This window comes from Petaurus breviceps, unplaced genomic scaffold, assembly GCF_028583685.1.
Source record: "Petaurus breviceps papuanus isolate PSGF00001 unplaced genomic scaffold, PetGlider_PUasm1.0 90444, whole genome shotgun sequence".
Lineage (NCBI taxonomy): Eukaryota > Metazoa > Chordata > Mammalia > Diprotodontia > Petauridae > Petaurus > Petaurus breviceps.
Genome location: NW_027187256.1, coordinates 957,868 through 968,225, shown reverse-complemented (window position 1 = coordinate 968,225; position 10,358 = coordinate 957,868). Strand labels below are relative to the sequence as shown.

At 37.7% G+C, this 10,358-nt stretch overlaps 1 protein-coding gene across 1 annotated transcript; it reads left to right on the top strand.

Moving 5' to 3' along the window:
- Positions 1–647: 647 nt before the first annotated feature.
- Positions 648–10,345, top strand: LOC138177606 (olfactory receptor 52B2-like). The gene is made up of 2 exons (XM_069108821.1): positions 648–1,559; positions 9,974–10,345. Exons 1-2 carry the CDS (start codon positions 648–650, stop codon positions 10,025–10,027), a joined length of 966 nt encoding a protein of 321 aa, XP_068964922.1. The 3' UTR covers positions 10,028–10,345.
- The last annotated feature ends 13 nt before the right edge of the window (positions 10,346–10,358 follow it).

Here is a 10,358-nt window from a genome sequence, read left to right as displayed (position 1 = left end):
AGATGAGCTAACTAAGGCAGACAGGAATTAAATGATTTGCCCAAAGTAACACAGCTAGTAAGTGTGTGAGGTCAGATTTGAACTCAGATTTTCCTGACTACAGGCTCGGTATTCTATACACTATACCACCCAACTGAGTCTTACACTTGCTTTGTAATGTGCTTTTACAGAAATAACAGGTACTCAATAACTTTGCATTGTTTTATGTTTGTTTTGTTCGCTTTACATTATACTTCCGTGAAAAGGGCCCTGGATTTGGTATGAGAGGACTTAACTCAGTTCTATTACCTCTGTGTCCTTGAACAAATTACTTAACTTTTATATACCTCAACTTCCTCATATGAAAATAGAAGAAGGGGGTATGACCAGATTATCTCTGAGAACTTTCCAATTCTAAGTCCAATGATCCAATTCCTTCTCAATAAAGTGTTTAGAAGAAAAACCCATTGATAATGATGAATCATAGCTACTGGATTCTGGTAAATTGTTGTTTTAAAAAGCACAGGGCTAGGCCCATAGAAGGGGATTGTGAAATGTCGATTAATGACTTGATTGGATGGTTCTCCTTTCTAGCCCTGTGACTCCTCATCCCCTGGGCTGCAGGGCAGGAAGGAAGGTGAGTGGATGAGACTAACAGTTTTCATGTTATGCCTGCTCCCAACCTTTCCACCATCAACTATGACATGTTTGTGCTGATTGGCATCCCTGGTCTGAAGGAGATGCATCTGTGGATCTCCATCCCCTTCTGCCTGATGTACCTGGTTGCTGCCTCGGGAAATCTCATCCTGATTTTTATCGTGGCTGCTGAACGTAGTCTTCATGAGCCCATGTATATTTTCCTGTCCATGCTGGCATTTTGGGACCTGATCTTATCCACTTCTACTGTGCCCAAAGCCTTGGCCATCTTTTGGATGGATGACACAGCCATCTCTTTTGGGGGCTGTGTCACTCAGCTCTTCTTCATGCACTTTGCCTTTGTGGTGGAGTCAGGGATCCTGCTGGCCATGGCCTTTGACCGCTATGTGGCCATCTGCTACCCACTACAGTACACCACTATCCTCAAACACAGCGTCATTGGCAAAATTGGAGGCATTGTAGTGTTCAGGAGCTTTGCTACTGTCTTCCCCATTGTCTTCCTGCTGAAGCGTTTGCCCTTCTGTCGTACCAACATCATTGCCCACACCTTCTGTGAACACATGGGCCTGGCCAAGCTGGCCTGTGCAGATATCACCATCAATATTTGGTATGGAATCTCTGTGCCCTTACTCAGTGTCATGCTCGACATGGTAGTCATTGTTATCTCCTATATTCTCATCCTCCGGGCAGTCTTCAGGCTGCCTTCCCGGGATGCCCGGCTCAAGGCACTGAGCACTTGCGGATCCCATGTCTGTGTCATCCTCATGTTCTACCTGCCAGGAATTTTCACTGTCATTGCTCAGCGCTTTGGCCGGAAAATCCCTAGGCATGTTCATATTCTACTGGCTAATCTCTATGTGCTTGTTCCTCCCATGATGAACCCAGTTATTTATGGGGTCAAAACCAAACAGATCAGGGAGCGTGTAGCCCTTTTGTTTTCACCAAAGGGGAAATGTTGTTGAAGGAGGCTGGAATCATAATGGAGGAGATTTGGTCCTGTCTTGAACAATGGTAGGGGAATAAACATGATTACTTTTCTTCTTAGCTTGGGACAAATTTCTGATTGGGATATAAATTGAATCCAAAGTTCAGACTCCCTTTTTGTCATGATATTGTTGTCCTTTACGGTTGTATGTAATAACTTCTTTTGGTAGATATTTAGAGAATTCACTGTTTGAATGAATATTGTCATAAATTCATTGGTGAAGCAAAGAATCCTTTTGAAAAATGCATAACAATCTAGCCAACGAAAGAGCTACTCCTTCCCCCCCCAGGTTCACCCTGCAGTTTCTTGACTTTGCTCATTCTTCTCCCAAGTCATGAGTGGCTTAGAATGTCCTCTCCCTCTTAGTTGCATTCCTACCTATCCTTTATAACCTAACTGAAATGCAGCCTCTTCCAGGAAGCCTAGCCCTGATCTCACTTCTTGGTAAAAATCTTGGCCCTCCCACTCTTTTGTTTTGTTTTGTTTTTTATTTATTTTATTTATTTTCATCCCACTCTTTTGATCTCATTTAGTACTTTGGGGGACAGAATTAATGAAATTCCTCTGTATTACTTTGTGTTATAGTTGCTAATATGTTGGTATCATATCACTTATTAGAAGATAACCTCCATGAGGGGAAGTATGCTATATTAGCTAAAGTTGGACTCTTCTCCAATGCCTAGTATAGTGCTTTCTGACATACTGTGAACACAATAATGGCTGAATTTTTGTGAATACTGTACAATGTTGGATAAGAAATTGGACTCTCTCAGATAATTTCCTCTTCAGTAAAAATATCTGCGTTGCCTACTTCACAAGCTTTTTGTGAAAATCAGATCAGAAGGGAATGAATCAAAAAACTATATTAAATTAAATTTAAAACTATAAAAACTCTATGAAGTTGTTTATTATTACTGTTGGTAAGGTTATTATGATAATGGCCACTAATTTTACATTGTAATTATACCTACTTTCTCTTCCTGAAGGACTGTTAATATGTCCCACAGTAATGGCCAGGAGGGAGAACATCTTCCTTCTCTTTTATCACATAAGAATGTCTGTAACTCAACCTGTAACAAGGTGAGGGAAATATCTGACCAAAATCTACACTAACCTTGAAAGTGGTCATGCAGCCTCTATTGAAGACCCTTAAAAATATATCACCTTCCTTTAAAAAAAAATCAGAGTATCTTTTGTTTTTATAACCATCTTCATTTCCAAAAATATGCATGCTCTCTTCTCATACCAATTAAGATATTTTATGCAAGATGTAATAAAGATTTTTTTAAAAGGAAACAAAGGAAGTGAAGCTCAACTAATACATCAAACGTGACTGGCAATATATGTAGCGTTACGCACTCATAGCTCCCCACCACTGAAGAGATAAGAAAAGGGTATATTTTCTCATCTTTTGGGGGGGGGGCTAAGTGTAGTTGTTATAATTATAGACTGAGATGCACTAACTTTTCAAGTAGGTTGTTCCTCTTTTGAATAGATCAAATTGTTAGAAAGTTTTCCTCACATCAATCTTTAGCCTTCTTGGAAATGTTCAACTACCGACCTTCTTCTGCAATCTAGCATGAATAAGACTGAATTTAATCTCTCTTTTACATGACAGCCCTTTAAATACTTGAAAACTGCTACCATATTCCCCCTAAATCTTCTCTCTTAAAGGGAAAACATCCTTTAATTTTATAAACCTTATTCTCACAGTATAGTATTAAAATAATCAATCAGTATTCAATCCCATCCCTGTGCAATTTACTTTTCCCCTGGAAAAAAATTGTTCATGTCCTTCCTAAGATGTAAGAATTCATCCCAATAACTAGTGCCTCCACATGAAATTACCCTATAAGTAAACCCAGAAGTAATTGTAAGCCTATCCAAAATCCTAGCTATGCTTTGACCAAGACAGAATAAAGGAGACTTATCAACTTCCTCCTTTGTAATACTACACCTCTTTAATACACTCTAAAATGACTTTAATGACTTTTTTGGCTGTTGTATCACTTATTGACTCAAACCAAATTTGAAAACAATAAACTATCCCTTTCATGCCCTCCCCTCTAGGGTTTGGAATATGATATTCCATAAGACAAGGGAACTTGGATTGCAACCAAGAATCAACTACCCAGCAAAACTAAGCATAGTCTTTTAGGGGAGGAGAAGGACACTCAATGAAATTGGGGACTTCCAACCTTCCTGATGAAAAGATCAGAGCTCAACAGAAAATTTGCTCTTCCCTATACAAGACTCAAAAGAGGCATAAAAAAGTAAACAGGAAAGGAAAAAAAAAACATCAGCAACAACATGTCAACAAGGGTAAATTGTTTATGTCCCTACAAGGGAATGTGACACTTGTAACTCTTGAGAATTGTGTCTTTCTTATGACATTTAAAAGGGGTATACATAGACAGAAGGTCTGGGTATAAGTTGACTTTGATATGATGATAAAAAAATCTGATTAAGTGATGAAAAGGGATTGTACTGGGAGAAGACGAAAGGAGGAGGCAAAAAGGGTAAATTGTATCACATGAAGAGGCACAAAGATCTATTACAGTAGAGAGAAAGAAGGGAGAGATGAACATTGTTTGAAACTTACACTCATCAGATTTGGCTTAAGGGGGAAATAACATTCAGTTAGGTATAGAAATCTAACTTACCCCATATGAAGTAGGAGAGGAAAGGAGAAGAAAAGGGAAGGGGTAGATAGAAGATAGGGAAGAATTAATAAGGGAAAAGAGGAAGAAAGTAGAAGGAGCTGATAGAAGGGAGGGCAAATTGAGGGAGGCAGTGATCAAAAACAAAAATCCATTGAGGAAGGAAAGGGGAAAAGGAGAGAGAAAAGCATAAACAGGGGGAAAACAGGATGAAGAGAAAAACACAGTAATCATAACTGTGAATGTAAATGGGATGAACTCTCCCATAAAACAGAAGTGAATAGCTGAATGGATTAAAAAACATAATCATACAATATGCTGTTTACAAGAAATATTTGAAGCAGAGGGACACACAGAGAGTAAAGGTGGAAGGCTAGAGCAGAATATATTATGGTTCAGATGAAGTAAAAAAATGCATATCTCTTTCATCTTCATTCTTGGACTTCTATTTTGTCATTATATTGATCTGATTTCTAAAGTCATTCAAAATTGTTTTCCTCTATGTTGTTCTCACTGTATAAATTATTCTCCTATTTCTACACACTTCACACTGTATCAATTCATAGAGGTCTTTATAATTTCATTTGAAGTTTTCCATTTCATAATTTCTTATGGAACAATAATATTCCATTATTTTCATATACTACAATTTGTTTAGTCATTTCCCAATAAAATGAAAGCTCCTTAGTTTACATTTTTTGGCTAACAGAAAAAGTGCTGCTACAAATATTTTTTGCACATATAAATACTTTCCTTCTTTGGTTTATTTGGGCATATAGGCCTAATAGTGACATAGTAAGGTCAAAGGTTTTGTACACTTTTCTAATGAATGTATTTTATGTGTGTATGTATACATATATAGAGATAAATATATGCATAAATACACATATTTTAATCACCTAAGTGTACATATTTTCTCCCAATAGCATATAAGCTCTATGAAGGTAGGAACTATGTCATTTTTGTCTTCATACATATAAGATTCATCCAAGTGCCCATTCATAGTAGGCACTTAATAAATGTTTGTTAATTGACTGATTCCCAAAAATCTACTGGACCACTGACCCAAGTCAATAAATGAAATTAGGTCATTCTAACTTGACTTGTTGATGACGCTATCCTGGCTTGCAAGCATCATCATATATCCTTCCAAATGCTCACAAATTACTTTTTTAATAATTCATTGTAGAATATTGTCAGGAATTTAAGACAAACTCCCTAATTCCCCTTCTCTTTCCCTTCATCACTAATGAGAAAGAAAAAACAAATTGACCAGTTTGCTGACTCCCTCCATCCTGTAAAAAATACTATTTTTAATATGGGATGGTTCTTTGGGAGTGGTAAGGAAAAGCAACATATCAAATACTGTGGTGATGTAAGAAACAGAAAATATCAATAAAAACTTATTTTGAAAACATTATCCATCAATTGTTTGCTTGCATGCACATTGAGTGTTCAGGGCCAAATGATTAATTATAATAAAAATAATAATTCAATTTTTTTAAAAAGACCCCAAACTCCTGTAACAAGCATGTGAAGTCAAAGAAAACAAATTCCCACTTTGGCCTTGTCTAAATAAAAGATATTTCAATCTGCACTCTTTGTCAGTTTCATTAAGTAGAATATCTAAGTTTTACAGAGTTGTTTGTCTTTACACAATGATTTCTGAGGTCTTTTCTAGATCTAAGTTTCTATTATTAAGATCATTGCATTTAGAATGGGAAGAAACATGAAAAGTTATCTCAACAAAACACCTCAACTTTACAGACAAGTCAACTAAGGCCAGAAAGTTCAAATACCTGTCCTACCTATTTACCCAAGGTCACACAGTTGTAGTGATGAGAACTCAACTCAATAAAGAAGGCCATCTTTCCTAACTATGTGCTTTTGAGATGGTAGTTTTTTTAATGTTTTCTTGACTGCCTATTTATACATAATGATATCAGCTCTAATCTTTCCCATGAAAAATCTGTGGAGTGGTAAAATACTTTCATCTAGGAGGAATTCAGAGAAGTATTTGCAGAAAGTTCACTCTGAGCAGAGCTAAATGAAGGGTTTCAGCAGGTAAAACTAAGGATATCTCAGTAAATGTCAAGTATTTGGGTCTCTCTGTGAAAATAGATGAAAGTCCAAGATGTTGGGATTTGTCTGTGCACAACTAATAGTCCAATATGCCTGAAGAATAGAATGCATTAGGAGAAGTTTTATGTGATAAAGCTAAAAAGGAAAGTGGGAGGCAGGATGTGGAATGCTTTAAATTCCAGGTTAACTCATTTGAGCATTGATCTCATTTATCTTCAGTCATCATCTCTCAGTTCTCTATTTACATCTCTACTTACCTTTGTAGTTTTAATCCCTCCATAGAATCATGGGCATATAGATTTAGAGCTGGAAGGAATCTTTGAGGTCACCAAATCCAACCCATTCCTTTTATAGATGAGGAAACCAAGAAGGAAAAAGAATGAGTAACTTACTCAAACTCACATGGACAGGATTGAAACACAAGTCCTCTGACTCCAAGCCCATTGCCTTTTGATTGTGCCGCACTGCTTCATTCCAATTCTATGTTCATCTTTCCATGTTGTATTTGATATCACTTACTTCTTCAGTCATTTGTATCAACCTCAACAACTATTTTGCTTGTCTACAAGAAGCACTTGAAAGGAACTGCTAGGAGGTCTGATAATTATCTAATTTTTGCACAGTGTGTGAATATATATGTGTAAGTGTTGGGGAATCAGTTACAATTCTGGAATTGTGAGTAATCTCCCATATATGTGTGGGTATCTTTCACATTAATGCTCTTGCAAAGGGAGTTTAATATTCTTCTTGGAAGCACTGAATGTTATAAGCAATCTTCCCAGTGAGAGAAGGCCTTTCATTTCATGCTGTGTTTATCCTGGATTTGTCACACAGGGGCTCAATTTTCTCCTTTTGCTTTGTTAAAATCAGAACACAGAGGAACATATCAATGAGGGTCTTTTCAACTTCTGTACAGATTCCAGATCTTAAATGTGAGAAAACACATACCTCTCTCTGTTAAAAAAAATCATTGGAACTCCTACAGAGAACAAAGTAGGGATTCACATTCAATCCCACCCCCCCAACACCGCCATTGATCTTTTAGGCTATATTGATAATTTCCCTGTCTAGTCACTTTCAGAGCACAATCCACAAAGATGTCCTTTCGAAGAACCTTAAATTATTTTTTAACATAGGACAAAATTGTTTGGCTACCTTTGTTAAAGCTAAAAACAGGGTAGGTGGGGCAGCTAGGTGGCTCAGTGAATAGAGCACTGGCTTTGGAGTCAGGAGGACCTGTGTTCAAATACAGGCTCAGACACTTAAAACAAAAGCTAGCCATGTGACCTTGGGCAAGTCACTTAACCCCAATTGCCCTCCAAAAAAGCAAAAAAATAAAAACAGGTTAGGCCATATATCATCGTTCACCATTTCAATGGATAGGTTGTGACCAAAAGAGATTTCTCTCCTATTTTGAAACTGTAGCTTCAGGACATTACAAAGTTGTATGGGTAATTGATGGTTCCACAGAACAGTATGAATTCAGACCAGGTGGACTTGTCCCAGGACCCAAAATATTTGATACAGGCTTTAATATGCCCTTTGAGAAAACCAATTCCCTCTACTGATGTAAATTGGAAACCATTTAGCAATTAAGAACCTAAGATGGTTTCCTGACGCATTGAGAAATTAAATGACTTGCCCAGCTTCACAAAATCAGTTAATACATATCAGAGGCAAGACTTGAACCCTGGGCTTTTCTACTCTAAGGTCAGCTTTACCTATTGTATCATTCACACTGCCTCTCATATTCATTCATATGTTGGACCAAATATTCTATGTTTTGGATTTTTTGACTAAATTCAATTGTTTTAATGAAGAGTTATGTATTTGTTGTGATTTTTTTAAATGGCATCAGCAGCCAGAATAAAGAGCAATGGATAGAAATTCTAAAGAGGCAGATTTGGACTCAGCAAGAGGAAACAAAAAAAGTCACTAACAACATAAGCTATGTCCAAGTGGAATTTACTTGTTGGATAGGTAGACTAAGGTCCATCAGTACTGTCAACATCCTCTTGTAGGGAATGGTGGTAAATAAAAAGGATTTCTGCTCAGAAATAAAATAGAACAGACAGTTGTTGAAGTGCCATAAAGTGCTGGGCTGATGTTAGGGCTCATTGGGTCACTGTTGTGAGTGAGCCTCCTAAGCTAGCCCAGACTGAAACCTATCGCTGTCTCCCTATTGAGTGTATTTCCTGATTGAGTCTTTTTGTAAAGCCAACATGGAGCCAGGCAAGGCTTTGATGCTGATTCTTTCTCTCACCCTTCGCTTCCACTATGCACCTGAACCAGCTAACTTCCCAGGAATATATATTCTATTACCCACTGCTGCCACCTTATGGCAGTGTATGGAACTCATATATGCCAGTACTGGGTGAATAAATTGAAACCCAGAGAGAAGAGTAATCAGAAAAGGTCTTGATGACAGAGGGATAGTTTCTTAAATAGAATAGTACGTCAAGTGCTCAGAATTCACAACAAATATATGATAAATTCCTTAATTGTAGGGACTATGTATTGCATTTCTTTAGTATCCCTTAAAACTTTTCAATTATTTTCGGGGTGGGGGGGGTACCTCAGAATGGTATATTTTGTCCAAAAAGAGCACTAAGTTGGGAGTTAATATGCCAGGCCCTGTGCTAAGTCCTGGGAACATAAAGAATTTAGAGTCAGGAAAACTGGGTTCAAATTCCATATTCTGCTGTATACTGTTCGCTTAACCTTGGGGAAGTCATTCAGTGTCATTCTTCCTTATAAAATGATGTAGCTGAACGTGATAAGATCTGAAATCCCTTTCAGCTCTCTGATGCTCTTCTCCTTATAAAAAGCAGAGTGCAGAAAAACAGTAATTAATAATGATGGACTTTGGTTACTGGATTCAGTTCCTTAAGTTTTACTAGTATAACCAGGATTTATTAAATCTTCTAGGAAGTGGGTGAGATAGAGAACCAGGAAAGTCAGGAAAGCTAAGAAAGACATGTTTGTTCATGTTTCTCTGATTTCTTTGTCCTTTTGTTCTTGAAGAAACTCCCTGCTTTAAGTTCTGTTGGCTTTGGGAAGAAAATGAAAGATGCCTGTATAGGGAAGAGGTACTCTGGTCAATCCACTGTAGCCAGATGAACCAGAGTGGTGAGAAATGAGAATGATCTGGAAATATTATGGAGCCTTGTGCAGAAGAGCTCTAGAAAATTGTACATAGAGAAAAAAAAGATGGAGATTTGGAGTGGGACAAATGAAAGCCACTTCCAAAACAGTCTTCTCTAATGGTAATGGGAATTTGAAGATCTTACCAGCCCTTTGTATTTATAGTCAAACAGGTACTTAGCACCTTGTTGCAAGTTCATGATTATGTCAAGTATTAAGACCCAGAACTTGTGAATCTCACAGTGGGATGGACTTGCTGGTATAATGGGAAGGGGATGGAACAGGGAGGAGCTAATACCTTATATAAAGAAAAGCCCAGGGGTGGCCAGGTAACACAGCGAGTAAGAGCACCGGCTCCAGTGTCAGGATGACCTGGGGATCAAATCTGGGCTCAGATACTTAGCACCACACCCTGTAATATAATACCAAGGAAAGGCAACTTCCCAGGTTCAAAATAACAGCATAGGTGCTCTCTATTTTATTCAGTAACAAACCCAGAACAGAGAAGATCAAAACATGACATCATTCAAAATACAGCATTTACTAAGTGTGATTAAATCATCTCCAAGGCCTACCCCACCCCAGGACTTTCCAATCATTCAATCAATTACAAAGTCTCTGTTCCAAATACTTCTCCACCCCTAGGCTATACCTTAATTAAGTCCACCACAAAGCCCCTCTTCTCAAATGGAGATTAGTTTCCAAACATAAGGTCAAAAGTTCCCCACCCCTGGATCACAATTGAATCTACCCCAGAGTTACATCAAGTTTAAACACAGCACTTAATACCCAAATGGAGGTCTTTTCTTCATCTTGACACGAGGCAAGTTCTCAGCAATCTTAGTTCCTGG

Bases quoted from the DNA above. Each gene is read 5' to 3' on its own strand.
- LOC138177606 (XM_069108821.1), top strand. From the start codon at position 648: ATGCCTGCTCCCAACCTTTCCACCATCAACTATGACATGTTTGTGCTG. The intron at 1,560-9,973 runs GTAGCCCTTTTG...ATAACAGCATAG, and splicing joins CCAAACAGATCAGGGAGCGT to GTGCTCTCTATTTTATTCAG.